General features: G+C 39.6%; 1 protein-coding gene across 5 annotated transcripts in view; it reads right to left on the minus strand.

The window, feature by feature from the left end:
- CNOT10 (CCR4-NOT transcription complex subunit 10) overlaps positions 1-22,977 on the minus strand; it is a 63,016-nt gene that overhangs the window by 37,802 nt on the left and 2,237 nt on the right. For 4 of the 5 annotated variants that reach the window (XM_033405475.2, XM_033405474.2, XM_049715901.1 and 1 more), the window contains exons 2-8: positions 13,950-14,044; positions 12,889-13,050; positions 7,883-8,033; positions 5,283-5,425; positions 2,333-2,419; positions 1,695-1,778; positions 117-234 (exon numbers count right to left, since the gene is read on the minus strand). In XM_033405475.2, coding sequence (XP_033261366.1) covers positions 117-234; positions 1,695-1,778; positions 2,333-2,419; positions 5,283-5,425; positions 7,883-8,033; positions 12,889-13,050; positions 13,950-14,044 — 840 coding nt within the window. Of the gene's footprint in view, positions 1-116; positions 235-1,694; positions 1,779-2,332; positions 2,420-5,282; positions 5,426-7,882; positions 8,034-12,888; positions 13,051-13,949; positions 14,045-19,103; positions 19,321-22,977 lie in introns of those variants that run through there. The other variant, XM_049715902.1, reaches the window with a different exon arrangement.

Consider the following 22,977-nt stretch of genomic DNA (forward strand, 5'->3'; position numbering starts at 1 on the left):
ATTTTCATTTAAAAAATTAGCAAAAATCACTCTGAACAGCAGTCTAGGGAAAAAAACCAAGAAACAAGGCATAAGAGTCAGGAAGAAAATACCCAAACTTCACAATTTTCTTTTACCTGTTTTCATGAATCCTGGATGCTCAGCAATGTTTGAACTATTCAACAGCTTCACAGCTTTTCGATAATTGCCTCTTAAGTACTCAAAATTGCTTTTAAGAAACAGGGAGGGTGCAGACTGTAAAGAAAACATAAGTTTCTTACAGTTTGTACTCAGATGCCTAATGTGAGATCATAATCAGACTGTTGCACTGGCATGTGGTCAAGGGCATACATGAGTCACTTAAGCCACGGTCACAAAAACTATGGTCTCTGAGCTTTCCATCGCTCTCACAATCTAAAACAATGAAACCTGGCAGAGAGCACTTTACAAACTGAATTATTAAAGGTCTACCTAAAAAAATACATATAACATATATGAGTAAGAATACAGTCTGCAAAATATCCACTGACTGTCTTCATCTATTACACTATTAATTGAAAGCCAATGTAACAGCAGAAACTAAGTCCTTCATTTTAATGTTTATTACAGAGACTGGTGATCTCCCTTATTTTTTAGGATATAAATACACCTCCATTAGAACCCAAAGAAGTACAAATAATCAAATGCTTTTCCAAGTGGGGGAAAAAAGTGTCATTTTATGAATGGAAAAATTCCCTAACAGAATTCCTTATTTTCAAGGGCTAATCTTGCTGTTACAAAAATCATGCTTTAGATCACAGACCACCTTTTGCTTCTCCTAAAACTTCCTCCTGAAGTTTTCCCTGATTTGGGTATGACTAACCATTATTTATTTTCCTGTTTGTCTCTCCCCTCTGATGATGGTATACTTTAAGGAAGGGAATCATGTATTTTCTCCCAAAAAAGGTTTGATAACGGCTGGCTGGCTACTTATACTTAAGCCTTTCCCTCTTAGCCTCAAGTCTACCCTTCAGGTCTAGGCTACAAGTGTTCTCAAAAATCACCTGAGTAAAACTGACCCAGTGGCCAATCTAGATCCTGCCTGAGATTTCTAGAGTCAATTTTCCTGAACTATTCCTTCTATAAACCGTATCTCTTTATGATTTCACACTTTTAATTAACAGTTTTCCTAAACTTTCCCTCTACTGTCTTTAAAAAAATTACTTATTAGTGGAGGGATGGGGTGGAGGGAAATGAAGGAGTAATTATAACTCAAGTACTCTGGCACTAATCAAACTGAAGGTATTGTCAAGCCAAAGATCATTTGGAAGGGGCAGGTTTGGGCTACAACCAAACTGTTTATCTTTAATAAATGTTTTGAGTATAATCTAAAAAAATCCTAAAGTGTCTAATAACAGTAAATGTTTAAGTGAATTGTGATAAACCACTCAAAGAATTCTGGACAGCTATTCAAAATGGTGGTTTTGAAGGCTACATACCAAAGGGAAATGCTTGTTATAATTTTAAGTGAGAAAAGTATGATGTTAAATTATAGACACAGTATGATCACTACTTCACAACTCAGTATAAAGGGTTACAGCTGGCAGTATATATACACTATAATAGACTGTGATAAATTATTTAAAACTGATAATACCTATTGTCCAAATAAGAAAATTTACGACATAAAAGCTGCTAATTGAAAAAAAAAAGAGAAAACTTAAGAAGAAACTTACATTCCCAGCTGTGTTCATGACAGACTTGATTTCCCTTTTGCATGCCTTCAGGGACTTCATTTGGATATACGCTCTTACTTTATACTGTCAAAGGAAAAACGCTAGTATGTAGGAACTGTAGTGGATTTACAGGTGCTGAAGCAATTTTACTTTCTAGTCAAGAAAATTAAGCCCAATCTGTTCACAACAGTTATACCAGTTACTTGCAAAAGCGAGTTTAAAATTATCTTAAATAATCTATTTTTATTGTACTCTTGGAATATACTTTTAAAAACTAAAACATGGCAGGATGAAATTTATAACTAAGTTCCAAGCAAAAATCCTATTAATTCTTAACTGCATATGGCTAACTAACAATGAATTTTAAAATTCTACAAACTGATTTTTATCATCCAATACATTCCCAGGCCATTTCTCTCAATTTTCTATAGAGAAGTAAAAGAAATAACATTGCATTATCATCTTGAGCAAAATATATTTAGAAGGATAAACATGCTTCTAAACTGTAATACTTCAAAGCCAAATAAGCATACATGCCTTGAATTATTTACTGCTCTCAATGATCTATCACATTCTTCATCATTCATAACTACTAGTAAATACATGTCACATATAACTTCTCTTAAAATTTATGCTACCTGATGTATCTTTGACTTCGCAGCTTCTATTAGAGCTCCACTTTCAGCTTTATGATTAGACCCATCTTTGTTGCTGTTATTACCAGTCTGTAGGGTGGTGAAACAAAGTTAACCAAAATTAAATATTTTTAACCATAACTGAAATCACTGATTTCCAAGTGAGCTAATCTGAATCACCTAGAGAACATTTTCAAAATTCTGAATCCCAGGTCCCAGAGATTCAGGTTTAATTGTTTGGAGTGGGTCACAGGTGTAGAGAACAAATTTATGGTTACCAAGCAGGGAAGGGGGGAGGGGTTGGGACGAATTGGGAGACTGGGATTGACATATATACACCACTATATATAAAATAGATAACTAATGAGAACCTACTGTTTAGCACGGGGAACGCTACTCAGTGCTCTGTGGTGACCTAAATGGGAAGGAAATCTAAAAAAGAGTGGATATATGTACACGTATAACTGATTCACTTTACGGTACAGCAGAAACTAACACAACACTGTAAAGCAACTATACTCCAATAAAAATTAAAAAACAAAAATAGTTTGGAGTGGATGACAAGAAACTCTACTTATAAGAAGCTCATAGTTTAGTATAGTGATGGGCTAGGTTTAAAAAGCCTGGATAGGGCTTCCCTGGTGGCGAAGTGGTTGAGAGTCCGCCTGCCGATGCAGGGGACACAGGTTCGATCCCTGGTCTGGGAAGATCCCACATGCGGTGGAGCAACTAAGCCTGTGTGCCACAACTGCTGAGCCTGTGCCCTAGAGCCTGCATGCCACAACTACTGAAGCCCACGTGCTCTACGGCCCGTGCTCCGCAACGAGAGAAGCCACCTCAGTGAGAAGGCCAAGCACTGCAACGAAGACCCAATGCAGCCAAAAATAAATAAATAAATTTATTAAAAAGAAAAAAAAAAGCCTGGATATTACTTGGTCAGAACTCAGATTGTCTTTCTGCAACCCACAATAGATCATGTCATTCCCTCTTTAAAAACATTCTCTGGGGACTTCCCTGCTGGTCCAGTGGCTAAGACTCCACGCTCCCAATGCAGGGTGCCTGGGTTCGATCCCTGGTCAGGGAACTAGATCCCACATGCTACAACTAGGAATTCGCACGCAGCAACGAAGATAATGCGTGCTGCAACTAAGACCCAGTGCAGCCAAATAAGTAAATAAATTAAAAAAACAAAACAAAACAAAACTTTCTCTGGTATCAACACTGCCAACATCATACCCTAAATACCTAGCAAAGTATTCAAAGTCCTTCACGATCTGACCCATATTTGAGATGCCAATCTCACCCCAATGATCTCCATCACATCCCTCAGGTACTCCCCAGGTCAGATGACCAGAAATCCTCCCACACACCACTCTCACTCCTTCTGTACTCTCTACTCTGCCAGGATGGTCATCCTGCTCCATCTTTCCTCTTCTGATTTGTTGAACTGTTACATCTTTCAAGGCTCAAATCAAACATCCAAACTGCTCTGAAACGTTCCCTAACCTCCTTGCTCCTTGTCATGAACAGATTTTGCTCCATCTTTCTCTTCCCACAGACGTGAGTTCCTTGAAAAGCAACAACTGCAGTGTTTTCATTTTTGTCACCTTAGTACCACCTCATAGAGGACACAGCATCTGCTGAAATGAGTTATATTTCATCAACTATTACAAGTACTGAATATAAAAATGAAATGTTTTACTACACGACAGACAGTGTTTGGGAATAATGCTAAAATTATTTAACTGAACTCTCAGATATACACGCCTGTAAAAAGTAACGCTAAATGTTTATTTTTAAACCTCAAGAACTTATACAGGCAGAAAGAAATGTATTGATAATCTGTTTTCTACAAACACTCCTTTTTCAACAAAGAAGCAGGAAGAGAAAGAAAGAAGGATCATCCCTTGGCAGCCAGAAGCACAAGCAAAATGAAAAACACAAGAACGAAGATGTGTTCTTAATTTACACCAAGTGTCTCCAGAACGTGGTGAAGCTTAATTGTCATAAGTATGTCCTCTTTTTGAAGAACTTTAATGATGAAATTTTCCCAGATAATGGAATTTTGTGGTCTTCATTCTAATCTTCACATTCTGTAAAACTAATATCTCACACATGAAAAGATGTGAACATATATCCTTGGTCATTAGGGAAATCAAAACTATTATGAGATACTACTTCATACCCATTAGGATGGTTACAATTTTTAAAAGACGGGTAAGAGCTAGTGAGAATGTGGAGAAACTGGAACCCTCAAAAGTTGCTGGTAGGAATATAAAATAGTGCAGCTACTTTGGAAAACAGTCTGGTAGTTCCTCCGAAAGTTAAACATAGAGTTACCAAATGATCCAGCAATTCCACTCTTAAATACACACCCAAGAGAATTGAAAACATGCCCCCACAAAAATTTGTACATCAGTGTTCATAGAAGCATTACTTATAACAGCCAAAAGAGGAAAACAACCCAACGTTCATCAGCTGATGAATGGATTAAAAAATGTGGCATATCTACATAACGGAATACTATTTGGCCATAAAAAGGAATGAAATACATGAAAAAGGAATGCTACAGGCTACACATGGTAAACTGAAAATAATATACCAGAGGCCAATCACAAAAGGTCACATAGTGTATGACTGCATTTATAGGAAACGTCCACAAGAGGCAAATCCACAGAGATAGAAAAGTAAACTAGTGGTGACCAGAGGCCGAGGGAAGGAGGGAAAGGGAATCACTGCTAACAGGTACAGGGTTTCTTTCCAGAGTGATGAAATTATATAGTGGTAATGGTTGCACAATTCTGTGAGTATACTAAAAACCACTGAATGGTACACTTTAAAACGATAAATTTTGTGTATGTAAATTATATTTTAATAAAGCTGTTAAAATGTTTAATAACCATAAATATTAATCATACTTTACATTTTAGTCTGATCACCTCAGAACACTCACCTCATTCTTTCCATTTTTGTTATTGTTGCCCTGTGAAATCATTTTTTCTAGAACAGCAAGAAGATGTAAAGCTTTCTCAGCTTGGTAGGTTAATATATACAGGTCTACGAGCAAAAAACACACTGCTTGGGCAAATTTTTCTTCTGGGGGGAAAAAAAACATGAAAAGAAAAGTCACAATCCAAAGTGAAGCAAGTATCTCAGACCATTCCCCACAGAAAAAGCTCTAAAAGCAAAGCCTGAGTCTTGACTTAAAGGAATATTTATTACCTAGAGCTGTGGATGGAAGCCACAGCGTCATTCTATTAGGCAGCTCAAGGCCTCTCATATCAGGGATTCTACTGTCTGAAATTCCTTTGGCAAAATATCTACCAAATACCAGCACATGAAATGAGGAGTATTACTTTAGGTGGAAGGAAACCCTAGTTCCAGTGCCTGCTTGGCTACTTAATAGATGTGCAGCCTCTGCACATCACTGAACTACTTAGACCTCAGCTGGCTGACCTGTAAAATGGGGAGAATACTTCACATGCCTGAAGGCAGGGGGTGGACCAGGCGATCCCGAGGTTCCTTCTAACTCTAAAAAGGTCTATGACTCTAGGAAAAAGACTTCCTTTCTAGGCACAGAGATGGGGAAAAGAAACAGGGCGATTACAGACACAAAAGAAACAAGGTGTGGACTGGAGTATACCAGAAAATTGAAACAGCCAAGAGGAAAATATAAAGACAAGAACTTCAAAGGAAGAAGAGCCCAGCGAAGAGAGGAGGGTTAATCTGGTATATGACATAACACTATTTTCCTTTCCTTTCAAAAGAGAAGATAAATGGAAAGCGTCTAAAAGAAGGCTGCTATAATCAAGAACTGAACATTTCAAAAGCCCTTAAGAGCCTCCTAACAAGTCTTCCTGATTCCATTCTTGCTCTTACACAGCGGCCAGAGTAGAATCCATTTAGAACTAAAGTCAGTGCAGTTGACGTGCAAAGGTCACACATCTCCAAGGGCTGCCCACCACACCTGAAAAAGAGTGAGTCCTTCCCTAGGCTAAAATGCTAACCCTGTGCTCCTACCTCGCTCCAGTCACCACGGCGCTCCTGCTGCTTCTCTCACTTGCCAGGACCATGCTCACCGCAGGGCCTCTGCACACACTATTACCTCTGGCTGTGATGCTTTCCCCCAGCTGCATGGCTCACCTCTTCTCTTCATTCAAGCGTCTCTCAAATACTGTCTTATCCCAGGCCTTCCTCAATTATCTTATCTAAAAATAACATCCCCAGTCAATCCTCTTACCCAATTTTAGCCTTTCTTTGCAGCATTTAACTACCTCGCCAGATGTATTTATCGTATTGCCTCTCTCTGCCATTAGAACATAAGCTTAATGATGGTAAAGACTTCCTCTCTTTCATTCACTGTATTATCTTCAGACCCTAGAATACTGTCTGCTCCATTGGGTATGCTCAATAATTTATGTTGTATGAAGAGCCAAGTAATAAAGTTAAAAAAAAAAAGTTTTCAAAGAAGGAGGAAAAGTGGATCTAAAAACTGACTAGTTGGTTGCTATATTCTGCTCAGCCATAGTAAAGATGAACATCATTTCATTAACTGTTCTGGAAATTCTAAAAACCAGCTTTCTAGCAAAAGCACATCTGTGCCATCCTAGAAGTATAACTGATTTCCAGCTTTACAGGGGAAAGGAACTGGTCCCTAGCACACAATCCTTCACCACTGATGTCTCCTGCCTAGTCTGTCAACCACTGCATCTTCAGGGCTGAGGGGCAGAAGAGCACCTGGAAAAGGCCTCCCTGGAGCCACAGTGAGAGCTCTTCAGCCAGCCGTCAGCACAAGGGACCCTGGAACCTTCCCAAAGTACCAGAGCAAGTACAGACCACCACCCGTCCTGTAGTGACCATAACAGCAATAAGGGGTTTATAAATCAGGAATTCGCCCCAGTGTTTTGAATTTAAAAGAAAGGAGCCATGGAGAAAAAGACAATTGAAATCTGATTGCTTGCAGGCTGGAAACTAACGGCTCTCTCAAACATTTCCTGGGTCCAGCTTTGCTGCTTTATTTGCTCCCTCTTCTTTCTTTGCCCTTACTTGTCTCACTACTCTCACTTGAGGCTAGTAATTGTAAGCTAGTTAACAAAAAAGCTAATTGTGTTCTATACTATCTACTCTATGATTACCCACAGAAATTTCAATTAGGCAATATACAAAATAAAATACTACATTGTCCCCTAACATTCCAAAACACTCCTTCCTTAATATACTACTTAAGAAAGAAAGGATCAGGTACACTGAGGTGGTGTTTAAACATCAAAGAAAAAAAAATCAGTAAATCTTTTCAATTAGAAATAGCATTTCTAACAGTTATCATCAAAAACTGGGGTGGGGGTAACTGGGATATTAAAGGAAAACCTGGATTCATCTAAAAGTGATATAATTTTTATTTTTTCTAACCATTAAGAAAACTCGACACAGTTTTTTTTCTTTCTTTAAACACTCACATGTAATTCTGATTCAGGTTATTATCTAGATGAAAGTATCAGAAACCTTCACAGGTATGAGAAGATAGGCAAATTTCTGATTTGACAGATAACATACCAAAAGGTTCTATGAACTGATAAAGTTTTTCACCAACGGATATGGCTTCTGTATACTGCCGGAGATGATACAGGATGACTGCTTGATTGTAATACAACATACTGTTTTCAACATCATCTAATCCATCCATTTCTTCAACAGCCGAGTGCACCTATTAAACAATCAATAGGGATTATGTTCTAACAGTACTAAAGAGCAAAAGTGAAAGACTCTAAATGAATAAACAGGAACACAGACCAACATTTCTTACTCTAAAATTTTCCACATTTTTAATAGGACCTCTAGATTTTAATTACTCTCACATACTAAAAATTATTTCATTCATATAAAATTCTGCTAAGTAAAACATTCTGATGGGACTTTATTAAGTACCTTGCCCAAGGCAAGGCGAGTCTCTTCCTTGCCACTGTGAAGGTATCCTCAATTCTTTCTAAAAGCCAGTGTGGCTTCCGAGTTAGATTCCCACTTTCCAGCCTCAGGTAGCAAGAGGCTACATAGGGAGTGGGCAAAACTCAAAACGACCTTTCCTATGAGGATGTTATGAGGTACATATACATAAACTTGATTCCATTTTGTAAAAACCAAAGTAAATTTAAACATTAACAAATAATACTATTTAACTATGTGCCAGGCCTGCTACATTAAACCCTTTACAGAGAATACCTCATTTAATCCTTCTCATACCTCAAGGACACAGATATTATCATTTCCTTTTTATAAATAAGGAAACAAACGAAAAAAAGCTTAATTATCTTGCCTGAGGTCATATGACTAGAAAGTATATTTTCTGATTTTCCTATTATGTTCCGGTTTTATTCTCACAATTAAAAAAAAAAGATTTTTCAAAGTAATGAACAACAAAAATACACTTTGTCACACATGGTGGTGAAAATCGGCTTTTAATGGCTTTACTAGAACCCTAACATCCACATCTGATACCAAAAGAAGAAAAGTCACAACACTTAGCATTTTAAAGCTAATGACGATCTGTATACCCACTTTCTGTAATAGGCTTTTAAATTTTTATCAAGTTTTACAACCATTCTATAATCCCATGGAACACATTAAAATGGAATTCTACCTGTATTAAAATTTATCTTTCTTTGCCACCACAACGACTGCAATAAATTACTGAGGAATGTTAAGTAATTAATTCTAAGACTGACATTTTCCTAAATTAAGCAGTGGAATTTTGACATACAGTTGGCCCTCTGTATCCACAGGTTCCACATCTGTGGATTCAACCAACCACAGATTGAAAACACTTGGGGGAAAAAATTCCATAAAGTTCCTAAAAGCAAAATTTGAATTTGCTGTGCGCTGGCATCTATTTACATAGCATTTACATTGTATTAGGTATTATAAATAATCTAGAGATGATTTAAAGTATACAGGAAGGGCTTCCCTGGTGGCGCAGTGGCTGAGAGTCTGCCTGCCGATGCAGGGGACATGGGTTCGTGCCCCAGTCCGGGAAGATCCCACATGCTGCGGAGCGGCTGGGCCCGTGAGCCATGGCCACTGGGCCTGCGCTTCCGGAGCTTGTGCTCCGCAACAGGAGAGGCCACAACAGTGAGAGGCCCGCGTAACGCAAAAAAAATATAAATGAATAAAGTATACAGGAAGATAGGAAGATGTGTGTAGGTTATATCAAAATATTATGCCATTTTATATAAGGGACTTGAACTGTGGATTTTGCTACTGCGGTTGTGGGGGGCGGTCCCTGGAATCAAACCCCCGTGGACCTCCAGGTTCAACTGTACAGGGACTTAACAACCTTGGTCTAGCTAATGATAAGAAACAGAAAGTTCATGATACATAGTGATTTGTAATCAGACTTCTGCAGATTTCAATCACCCATGTGGTGAGCCTGACAGGAGGATTCAATTGTTAACAATTGGTCCTAGCTAGCTAATAGCATGTGCATCTCAATGAGTTTGGGGTCTTTATAATGTTCACTTATCAAGTCTCTATCTTCAAGTGATTAAAAGTAGTCTCTTTAAATAGAGAAAACTCAATTTCCAAAGAAAGGTAACACTTCTAGGTAGTTATGCAATGAAGAGAGAATAAGCTAAGAAGGGATAATTCTCAGCCAGAAAAAGGGGTTTTGGACAAATTAAGGAGTTTTGGTTTCAGCAAAGGTTGAACTTACGATATGAATAACTTTGCCACATTTTCTATGATTCACCAAAATAATCTAGTAATTGCTCCAGCCAGAACAAAAACTACTCACTAAATGAGATAAAAAGTCACTGAAAGTGGAATAGACTGACAAGGTGTGTCACTATGCCCAGGACATGTGACTGAACAGAAGTATGATTTAGAGAAAGCAAGGAGACACAAGTACAAACACTTGTAGGAAACTCAAGAGTTGGAAGGCACTGGGTGTGTGTGTGTCTGTGTGTTAGTTACTGAACCAATCTTATTAACTACTACTGAGTTAATTAACTACTGAGGCCACACGCCTAGAGCACGTGCTCCACAACAAGGGAAGCCACTGCAGTGAGAAGCCCGCACACCACAACAAAGAGTAGCCCCTGCCTGGTGCAACTGGAGAAAGCCCACAAGCAGCAACAAATGCAGCCAAAAATTAAATTACAGGAAGTTTGCAGGAGCCTCTTATTCTTTTTTTTTTTAATTAATTAATTATTTTATTTATTTTTGGACGCACTGGGTCTCCATTGCTGCGTGCGGGGTTTCTCTAGTTGTGGCAAGTGGGGGCTACTCTTTGTTGTGGTGCATGGGCTTCTCATTGCGGTGGCTTCTCTTATAGTGGAGCATGGGCTCTAGGCGCATGGGCTTCAGTAGTTGTGGCACACAGGCTTAGTAAGTTGTGGCTCTCGGGCTCTAGAGAGCAGGCTCAGTAGTTGTGGCACACGGGCTTAGTTGCTCTGTGGGATGTGGGATCTTCCTGGACCAGGGATTGAACCCGTGTCCCCTACACTGGCAGGTGGATTCTTAACCACTGTGCCACCAGGGAAGTCCCCAGGAGCCTCTTATTCTAAAAAAAGTTTTCAGGATGAACTTGTACTCAAAAGCCCAAATTAATGTTCCCTGCAAGAAACTGTCTATGGGGTTGTAGGGCACAAGTACTAGACATCAGCAAACATCATCTTTCCTCTGATTCTGGAGCTCCAGATAAATCATGGTTAATAAGACTAGAGCAATGATGTAACGTGATGACATACACATTTACAAAGACTGAGGCAGTTATGAGAACAGGCTCAAGAGTCAGAGGGTCTGGTTCAAATCCTGCTTCTTCCCTTCCTAGCTGTAAAAATTAAAATTAGTAGGTCCTCTAAACCTCAATTTAAAATTGAGATAGGGGACTTCCCTGCTGGTCCAGTGGTTAAGAATCAGCCTTCCAGCGCAAGGGAAACGGGTTCGATCCCTGGTCGGGGAACTAAGATCCCACATGCCGAGGGGCAACTAAGACTTCACGCTGCAACTACTGAGGCCGCGTGCTCTGGAGCCTGTGCACCACAACGAGAGAGCCCATGTGCTGCAAGTAGAAAGCCTGTGTGCCGCAAGGAAAGATCCCACATACTGCAATGAAGATCCTGCATGCCACAACTAAGACCCAGTGCAGCCCAATAAATAAATAAAATATAAAAAAAATTAAAAATTGAGATAACAAATACCTACCACAAGGGTTGAATGTGAGGATTATATGAGATATGACATAAAAAACACTTAATATGAAATATGGAATCAAGTAATAACCATTTAATAAATGTTGGCTATTATTCTCCTTTTCATTGACGAATTTTAATAGGGTTGAATAATTACTTTACTCCTATAAAGTCATGAAAAGCCTGAAGGGGTCTCTTATTTCTAACCATGTCACATTTTAGGTGATGCTTCCACAGTATGGTGGTACTCATGAATCCAGGACGGGGGCTCAAAAAGGTCTCAAGACCTTGTACAGCATGAAGCAGTAACTAAAAACACAAACAGAACTGGGTTCATATAGCTCTTATTACTTAAAAGCTTTGTGTCTTTTGACAATTTATCCAAGCCATCTGTACCTCAGCTTTCCCATCTGTAAAATGAGAAAAAATATAGTAGCTACTTCACAGGACTACTGGGAAGAATAAGTGAGATGTCCTATATGAGGTTCTTAGTTACGTAAGGTCTTGTTACACAGTAAGCACTAAAGGTCTGCTATTAGCCCTCTTGAATATCAAAGGTCTACCCTTGTGACTGTTATGCCTAATGACCAAGGCAAGTCCCAAACCATATATAAATCAGAATATCTTCTATTTGATCAGTTAATCATCTCCTAATCCAAAATGCTAAAACAGTTTGACATTATTATTAATAATCAGATCTTTGCAGTTATAAATAAGATAAAATCTCGGCAGCTACTCTTCTCACATATTTCTATTTTAATTCTTTCTCAAAACTCCAAAGCTCATTCAAATTTTGTGTATTAGCTTATTCTGTTCAAGTTCAAAACCCCATAGAAAGACTTCCCGGGTGGTGCAGTGGTTAAGAATCCGCCTGCCAATGCAGGGGACATGGGTTCGAGCCCTGGTCTGGGAAGATCCCACATGCCACGGAGCAACTAAGCCCGTGCGCCACAACTATTGAGCCTGCGTTCTAGAGCCCGCAAACCACAACTACTGAGCCCGTGTGCCACAACTACTGAAGGCTGAGCGCCTAGAGCCTGTGCTCTGCAACAAGAGAAGCCACGACAATGAGAAGAAGCCTGCACTGCAACGAAGAGTAGCCCCCACTCGCCGCAACTAGAGAAAGCCTGTGCGCAGCAACGAAGACCCAATGCAGCCAAAAAAAAAAACCAATACAAAATAAAATCACACAACATACCTTTCATTTCCTGGAATAAGAATTTTATACAAATAAAATTAATACCAACAAATGTTTTATATTAGAAATTATGCTATTAATATCAGATAGGAAGTGAAATTAATTTTACTTAACTAACTTTATTTCACAATCTAGAGAGCACCACAATATTTTTATAATGAAATTCATTTATGTATCACCTGATTCTTCAGCTGGTTAAGTGTCTGTCTTAAACTATCTGTTGTTGTCTGGTTACTTTTGAAAAACTCAGCTACTGCTGTATTCAAAATTATTTTATAATCGTCTTTGTTTATATCTTGTAGGCAGGCAAGATGTTGCAGACAGACATCATAATTTCCAGCCTAAAACAAAAACAAACAAAATTACATACCAACTTTAAGAACTATACATTCATTTCCAAATATATTTCAGTGATCTTTACTTAAAAATTCTTACAAAGACAGATATAATTCCCCTAAATATACTAATTAAAGTCACTAGTTGAAGTAAGAGTCATGCCAATTAAGAAACTGTGATATGTCAATTATATCTCAATAAAACTGAAAAAAAAATGTGGATATTTATTTCCAAAGAATGAAACTCTAACAGTGATACATGTGCATTATATCTAAAAGACACACACACATATATGGGTATGTAATATACCTATATATAGTATATATTATAATCAGATATAATATATATTAGTACATATTGCTAGCAAGGTATAATAGCCAAGGCTAGCCAAGAAAAGTAATATGATTAATTACTCCAAATTTTAATTTCTAGTATACTTGGAATACCCAAGTATCAAGTTCTTCCACTTACATGTATGTAACTTGATAATCAAATAATGTTTTCTTTCATATCGTTTAATGTCAGAAAAGTTAAAATTCTGACAATAAACTTTTGGGGTTCCACTTTAAAGTACAGTCAAGGAAGAGAACTGAAGAGAGTAGTAAAATGAAAAGACTGACTCACATACTACAAATCTAAATTTAAGAGACTTAAAAACAACATTGACAGTTAAAATATGTTTATGGAAACACAAAAATTTGGGAATGGCTCAAATTACTCTCATTCCTTTCACCATATTTAAACTCTAAAATTAAAAAAAAAATTTTAAACCTAAACCTACTCTATAAACTTAAACTCTTGAATTAGTACAGAACAAAAATTATAAATTAAAAAATTCACTGTGAAAATATTCATGCTTGACAGTTACTAAAAATGGAACAGATTAAGAGAAACCACTTCTTACTGTGAAAGCCTGGAAAGCACTGGTGGACAACTCCTTCTCTTGATCAGTAATCCCAGAGGACTGACCTGTCCCTTCATGTTTCTCTGCTCCCTGATCTGCAAACACACAAGTTTTATAGTTCTTTAGAAACAACAGTAATGCAGTGAATGTATCCCTAGTTTTCTTCTTAATTGTCTTCTTTCTAATGAAGTTGCCAAAGTTAGACCTCTCTCAACCACAATGGCTATTAGTGTCATAAGTGAGGAAGAAGCCATTCCTTCGAAAACTTAAGAAATGTTTCCTTTTGCTGTGGAAATCCTTATGTAAGGATTACAGTTCTGTCTGTCAGGTCATTCAGGCTGAGAATATTGTGTTCTCTTAAAAATATTAGATCTGTCCCCCAGCCATATACCAAAAATCCCACATATTCAAGAAAATATGCCAGGCCCTGCAGACACAAGGAGATTATAAATACATATACAATGCCTTCAAAAAGTTTATAATCCAGTTGGAACACAGCAACATTTAACAATAAGAAAACTACATTGATAAGAACTCATAGGTAATTTCCAGGCAAAGAAATCCAAAAGCCAAGATTAATACATTTAAAAAGCCTCGTTGGGACTTCCCTGGTGGTCCAGTGGTTAAGAAACCACCTTCCAATGCAGGGGACGTGGGTTCAATCCCTGGTTCGGGAACTAAGATCTCACATGCCGCAGGGCAACTAAGCCTGCACCCCACAACTAGAGATCCCGTACGCTGCAACTACTGAACCCACGTGCTCTGGAGCCTGTGTGCCACAACTAGAGAAGCCTGCGTGCCACAACTAGAGAGAAGCCCATGCGCCCAACGAAGAGCCCGGTGCACCACAATGAAAAGATCCTGTGTGCTACAACTAAGACCTGACACAGCCAAAAAAAAATTTTTTTTAAAAAGCTTCCTTAACAGAACTGTCCATGTACATTCTAATATTCACAATTTCTACCCAATTTACTCTTTTAAAAATTAGATTTTTTTAATTTAAAAAATAAACATAAAAATCTCAGCTGAACCAAGTCTTAAACTACTCAAGGACAACACCTGTTGGGTCTGAGCGTAAACTGGTTAAGACCTCCTGGTAAGGAATTGCCAATACCTGTCTATGTACATAGCCTTGACCAAACAATCCCACTTCTAGGTATTCACTCTACAAATACACAAAGATGCTCACTGCAGCACTATTTATAAAAGTGAATGTCTAGAAATAACACAACTAGAGATATCCTTAAATATCCCTCAGTTAAGAAATTGCTAACTATATATTCCAATTAAAAACAAATTGCTAACTGAAGCATGGTATAGGAATACAATGGCACACTAAACAACTGTTAAAGAAGTTGAGTCTACTTGTGTTGACATGGAAAAATATCTTCAACATCTTAAAGGAACAGATTGCAAACAGTTTTTTTTAAAAAATTAATTAATTTTTGTCTGCATTGGGTCTTCGTTGCTGCAGGCAGGCTTTCTCTAGTTGTGGGAAGCGGGGGCTACTCTTCATTGCGGTGCGCGGGCTTCTCATTGCAGTGGCTTCTCTTGTTGTGGGGCATGGGCTCTAGGAGTGTGGGCTCAGTAGTTGTGGCTAGTGGGCTCAGTAGCTGTGGTGCACGGGCTTAGTTGCTCCGTGGCATGTGGGATCTTCCCGGACCAGGGATCGAACCCGTGTCCCCTGCATTGGCAGGTGGATTCCTTCCTTCCTTATTTATTTTTGGCTGAGTTGGGTCTTTGTTGCTGCGCAGGGGCTTTCTCTAGTTGTGGTGAGTGCGGGCTACTCTTCGTTGAGGTGTGCGGGCTTCTCATTGCAGTAGCTTCTCTTGCTGTGGAGCACAGGCTCTAGGCATGAGGGCTTCAGTAGTTGGGGCTCATGGACTCTAGAGTGCAGCTCAGTAGTTGTGGCGCACGGGCTTATTTGCTCCGTGGCATGTAGGATCTTCCTAGACCAGGGCTCGAAGCCGTGTCCCCTGCATTGGCAGGTGGACGCTTAACCACTGCGCCACCAGGGAAGCCCGGCAGATGGATTCTTAACCACTGCGCCACCAGGGAAGTCCTGCAAACAGTATTATACAACTGAACTTCATGTTTTGTAAAGATATATACATAGATATGTACTTCTGAATATGTACAGAATAAACTTTGGAAGGATATACATCAAACTCAGTGATTACCTTCAGGGAGTGGGATGGAAGAGTGAGAGATTTTACTTCCCTTCCTATTCCTCTCAATTGTGAAACAGAGCAGGACCCTGTCTGTGGGGCCCTCCTGGATACAAAAACCCTTCCGAACACCCCTCCCACCCCGTTTTCTTCTTTGTAGAAAAAAGCTTCAGGCTCCTAGACCTTTCCTGAGTACCAAAGGGCAGATTCAAACAGTAATTAGAGAAGGGAGGGAATGCAGAAACAAAGGTGGAGCAGTCAAGAAACAGTAGTGCAGAGTACTGGTTCCTCCTCAAGGAATATATATAACACATCTCTTGAGTTCTTCTGCAGGAACTAAGGCCCCCACACAGGTGTAGGATAGTAACTTCAGGCTGAGCACAAGATTCCTGGACACCACCCTGTTACCTCACTACCAACCAATCAGAAGAAAGCCACACACCCTGCAGCCCTCACCCCAAATTTTGCCTATTAAAAACTTTTTTCCAAAAACCATCAGGGAGTTTGGGTTTTTTAAATACAAGCCACCCAATCTCCTTGTTTGGCCTTGCAGTAAACCTTTCCCTGCTCCAAACTCTGACATTTTGGTTTGTTTGGCCTCACTGTGCTTCAGGCACACAAACTTGCATTTGACAACACTTGTTTAAATTTTTATAATTTACATGGGTTACTTTTTTTTTTAAGTTTTATTTTTAAATGCCTGCCTAAAACTAATACAAGGTTTTAGAATTCAGATAAGGGGTTACCTCCAGGAGTCTAGTGACTGCAAGATGCATGGGGTGGAGAGTGGGGGGTGCTTCTGGGTGTGTGAGAATTCATTAAACTGTATGTACACTTATGATGTGAGCACTTTTTGATAACTGCCTAGAAACCTGTTTTCCAGGATCATTTCAACAAATGAGTCCTCAGTAGAGCTGACTTTTGGAAGCCCTGGCGTGGCACATATAAGCAGTAAGCAAAGACCCCCGATTTCTCTCTGTCAAGATGACATCATGGTATAATGAAAACATACGTCTTGGAATCAGTCGTATCTTCAGTCTGGTCTCCCCTTGACCATCTAACTCTCTTAACTAGATATTAGCTTCCTTCTCCCTTTCCTTTTGACAGAACAACTAAGGATTCCTTCCCCCTTTCCTTTTGACAGAACAACTAAGGATTCCTTCCCCCTTTCCTTTTGACAGAACAACTAAGGATTCCTTCCCCCTTTCCTTTTGACAGAACAACTAAGGATTCCATTGTGGTTTTTTGTTTGTTTTTTTATAAAATACTTATTTCTGCACTTTAAACATACAAATAAACAATGAAATTAGATTTAGTGTGAACAGCTCCATAGATCACTGCAAAACCCCTATTACAATACTCTTGAGAATCACCACTTACACTTAAAAACAAAATATAACCTGTGCTTAAGTGAACTTATCTAAGACTTAGATCTGCCCTACAAAAAAAGGTATTCTGGTATTTGGGGCTTTTTGGGGTGTTTTTGTTTTTTTAGAGGTAAATTTTATTCACAGTGTTTTTTTAAAAATATTTATTTTATTTATTTATTTTTATTTTTGCCTGTGTTGGGTCTCAGTTGCAGCATGCGAGATATTTATTGTGGTATGTGGGATCTTTCACTGCAGCATGTGAGCTCCTCTCTAGTTGTGGTGTGCGGGTTTTCTTTTCTCTAGTTGTGGTGCACGGCCTCTAGGGTGCATGAGCTCTGTAGTTGTGGCGCGCGGGCTCCAGAGCACAAGTGCTCTGTAGTTTGAGGCACACGGGCTCTCTAGTTGAGGTGTGCAGGCTCAGTAGTTATGGCGCATGGGCTTAGTTGCCCCACGGCATGTGGGATCTTAGTTCCCTGACCAGGGATCAAACCTGTGTCCCTTGCATTGCAGGATGGATTCTTTACCACTGGACCACCAGCGAAGTCCCTGGCATTGGGGTTTATTAGAAGTATTACCTCTGATAATTAAAGTTAGATAAATTAGTATTGCATTTCCACTTTTGCATACAAATAAATAAGAATTGATTCGTAACAGGGAGGACAAAAACTAATAGTTTAACAGTTTAAACCAGTGAGAGAGCTCACTGGTTTAAGAGGACCCTGTCAAACAGCTTTTTCTTTAGAAAGCCAGTAACAGTGAGTTACTGTTAACTCAACTGTTTACACAATACACCTGCTTTGCAAAACTTTCAGGTGCACAATAACAGTAAGGACCATTTTCTTTAAAATGTGTAAAAATGGGGACACAGGATTTCAGGACCCCAGAAAGCCAGGTATGAGTTTCGATTGAGACAGAACCTCAACTCTAGGTATATTCACCGTAAAATTTTAACAATGAACGTAAATACTTTGAAATTTTTTAGGAAACCTAAAGTGTTTAAAAACTTTATCTCCCCTCATAAAGAAGTACACTAAATTTAAACCAAATGCCCAAAATTCTTAGTTTGCCATCAAGTTATCTCCATAGCTTCTTCTAAAATATAGCCTCTCTAAATTAGATGACATTCTTTAATGGGACTTTTTGGCCCAACTGTCATTTATAAATTGTGATTATAAATACAAGGCAGAGGGAAACACCCAACAATTCACCAAGGCACTGAAGAGTTTAAGCTTCTACTTCCCACCAGAAGCAGATTGGCTTATGTGGCCACTGCTATCATTATTCTCTAGGAACTGTAAAAGTCTCCTAAAATCTTCCAAATAAGGAAAGAAGCCAGCTTTAATAAGCTAGACTCTAAGGATGACAAGAGTCTCTGAAATAGACATTTTAGAGAACTGAGCTCAGTAAACAGACTTTTACATGTTAACCAGCTATTATTTTACCTACATTCTTTTACTTCAAGATAAAACTAGGGGAAAAAAACCCCACTCCAATAGGATTCCTATTCCTATTTTCCTTATCTTTCTGCACTTTTCAAGTTTTCTGCAAGGAACAGGTATTATTTTGACAATCAGTCTTTAAAACATTCAATTTCTTGGTAACTACTGACTTCTTACCAGAAAGAGGCTGCACGTAATTCCACAACGTGTCTTTATTTGTCCCAAAATAGTCTCTATTGCCAATTGAAAGAGTATATGACCGTTCATCCATAAGCCTGACCTTCCTTCTACTCTGGCCTAATGAACAGGGCTGACCATCTAGGCGAACAGAGCTCTTCGGCGCACAGACTTTGATGCTTTTTAAGCCAACGGGCTTCATTTCTAACCAATTAGGTTTAAACTAAGTAGAAAAGAAACACACTGCTTTTCCAAAACTGGAAAAAGTCAGTTAACGGAAAGCCCAGACACATTCCAACACAGAATGTTAACAATTCAAATCTGATTGGAGGGGCTTCCCTGGTGGCGTAGTGGTTGAGAGTCCTCCTGCCGATATAGGGCACACGGGTTCGTGCCCCGGTCCGGGAAGATCCCACATACCGTGGAGCTTCTAGGCCCGTGAGCCATGGCCGCTGAGCCTGCGCGTCCGGAGCCTGTGCTCCGTAACGGGAGAGGCCACAACAGTGAGAGGCCCGCGTACAGCAAAAAAAAAGAAAAGAAAAAAGAAAAAAATCTGATCGGAGGGGCTTCCCTGGTGGCACAGTGGTTAAGAATCCGCCTACCAATGTGGGGAACATGGTTTTGAGCCCCGGTCCGGGAAGATCTCACGTGCCGGGGAGCAACTAGGCCCGTGCGTCACAACTACTGAGCCTGCGCTCTAGAGCCTGTGAGCCACGACTACTGAGCCTGTGAGTCACGACTACTGAGCCCGTGAGCCATGACTATTGAGCCCGTGAGCCACGACTACTGAGCCTGTGAGCCACAACTACTGAAGCCCACGCCCCTACAGCCTGTGCTCCACAACAAGAGAAGCCACTGCAATGAGAAGCCCACACACCACAATGAAGAGTAGCCCCCTCTCGCTGCAACTAGAGAAAGCAACGCACAGCAAGGAAGACCCAACACAGCCAAAAATAAATAAATAAAACAAATAAATTTATTAAAAAAAAATCTGATCGGAGGATCTTCCACACAAGCTACACTTTTCAAAATACAGCTCCAATGATGTTCAAGAAAAGAAAAATTTCCCCAAAGTAAAAAGAAATGCAGGCCTAAGGAAATCTACTGCTACTCTCGCAAAATAGTGTTGATGCTTTTGTGAAGGAAAAGTTTAAATGAGGATGCCATTTCAAAGAAAAAGAATTCAGGTTTACTAAAGCCACCATCCAGCTAATGTTCACACACCTCACGTGTGGTTTTCTATCACATGACCAAGTACACCTGCCTTAGCAAAGCCCTACATACAATGGCTGATTTCTCCACAGCTCAGAGGACTAACACGTGACCAGCAATGCTATAGACTTGAGCACCCTGTCCAGCAGTGCAGAAACAAAGAACAGAATACCAAGCTTCAAGAATATCAGCACACTTTGGGAAAGACAGGCAAAGCAGAACGCTACCAGTGCTGATGACTGTTTTTATTTTCATAAATACTAGTTTAAAAAAATAGTAGTTTTTATGCATGGAGAAGAGATTTACTCTAGTTTTCAAATATTAACAGTTATTAATTTACAAGTTCAGAATGACTAGATTTTCCTCAAACTTTTACATTTAACGTCGACATCTTACTCTGTTTGGAGTTTTCATTTTAAAGGGCCGTGATGAATGTTTGATTTCACTTACACCTTCAAACAAAATTATAACTACCTTAAATAATTTAATATATTCCATTTTAACTATAACCTTAAAACATTTTTTTTTTTTTTTTGCGGTACGCTGGCCGTTCACTGTTGTGGCCTCTCCCGTTGGGGAGCACAGGCTCCGGACGTGCAGGCTCAGCGGCCATGGCTCACGGGCCCAGCCGCTCTGCGGCATGTGGGATCTTCCCGGACCGGGGCACGAACCCGTGTCCCCTGCATCGGCAGGCGGACTCTCAACCACTGCGCCACCAGGGAAGCCCCTTCCTACCATTTTTACAGTCATCCTGGCTCAAAATTTCAAAGCCATCTTCAAGTACTCTTCTCCCGATTTCATATTACTCATCTGGTCCTGTCTTTCCCATATTCATAATGTCATCAACCTTTTCCTATTAAGCCTACTACTGCCATCCTCATAGTCCAAATTCTCAGATAAATTCAAATCTAGGATTTTGCATCCTAACTCCAGCCACTTTCTCCTTTCAAATAACTATCAAAAGTAAAGTCAAATAAATCACCCTAAAATATTGCTGGTGTTTCACACCGCTTTTCTGTTACATAGGGACATGAACCTTAGGACTTTCAACTGCCCCTTCAATGTTTATCTTTGAATCATAAAGGGAGGATGGGATCAGGGTGGATGGGAACCCCCTCCCTTCATGATTTGGTTGAAATACAAATCAGGGTGTGAGAACTGCTGGCTGATCAATCACTAAGAAGCCACGTAACCTAGAAGCACAGGTAAATTAATTCTCCAGGAGGTGAGTCTTGACCAGCTGGAAACAGGAAATGGGAGAAAGCTGGACAAATAAATCATCCCTTCTTTCTCTCTCATATGGACTATTCTGAAGTGTAATTTCTCCTCGAAAACCTTACAGAAAAGTCCCATATGCAAATGACCTGCTACGTGTCTTCACAGGTCACGATGGAACAGTAGCTAGGGCTGTAATGTAGTTCATCTTCCTTTGCCTTCCTTCCTTCTCTCCCTCACCTTCACTAACCTGGGCTTGCACCTTCCAAAAAGTGAACACCTTAATCGGGTTCTGCTTCCCAGAGGGTGTGGGCTAAAACATACACCTCACCTCAGCTGATCCTCACAAGCTGTAACCTGGGGAGGTAAATAAATTAGAAAGCTATTAGGAATAAATTAGAAGATTATTAGGACCCCCATTTTACAAATGAAGAAACTGAGGCTTAACTCAGAACCTTTCCCAAGGAGCAAGGACATTGTTCAAATGTCACCTCTAAGAGAGCCAGCCCTTCCTTCTCTAACCAATCCACTCAAAGTAGGGTCCCTGCTCTCAGTTATCCTCTATCCTTTTACTCATTTTTTCTTTTCTTCACAATATTTATCACAGCTTGAAATCCGAATTATTTCTTACTTTGTTTACATGTTTATCTGCCTTTCTTACTACATTACAAGCTCCTCATGGACAGAGACTTCGCAGTGTCTGGCAGAGCAGGCTACTGGTGAATATTTAATGAATAAATTAATATCACAACATTAGCTGGTCTCAGCTAGTTTCTGAGCTTCCAGTCTTGTTTCATTTAAATCCATCCTTGGACTTCCCTGGTGGTCCAATGGTTAAGGCTCCACGCTTCCACTGCAGGGGGCACAGGTTTGATCCCTGATCGGGGAACTAAGATCTAAAGGTCGAGAGGTGAGGCCAAAAAAAAAAAAAAAAAAAATCCATTCTCTACCACAGTCAGTGTGATCAGGTCACTTACCTCCTTAAATCCTTTCATGGGCCTCTTTCTTACCTAATGAAGAACAATCTCCATGAAAAGGGTCTTGGGCTCAGGAGCTCAGAGTTGAAGCAGCATATAAACTAGATTTTGAATGAGAAGCATGTTCACCAGATAGAGAAGAGAAAGAAGGGCATTACCGCTCAGAAACTCAAAAGAACATGATACTTTCTAAGAATCATTTCTGGTGTGAAGAGCTAGATGTGATGATATAGAAGTATCAGATGGGAAAAGATTGTGAAGAGCCTCACAAATGACATTAAGGAGTGAGGATCTGATGCACAAAAAATGGCACAGTCTTAGAAAGTTTATAGGCAAGGAATGGTATGATCTAAATAGTGTTTTAGAAATAAAGTGAAAACGCAGCAGTGAGAATGGACTGGATAGGAAGAGACAAAACCATTCAGAAGGATGCTCAATGTGAAACAGACCACATCAAAAGATAAAGGCCA

The sequence above is a fragment of the Orcinus orca genome, chromosome 10 (assembly GCF_937001465.1).
Source record: "Orcinus orca chromosome 10, mOrcOrc1.1, whole genome shotgun sequence".
In the NCBI taxonomy this organism is placed as follows: Eukaryota; Metazoa; Chordata; class Mammalia; order Artiodactyla; family Delphinidae; genus Orcinus; species Orcinus orca.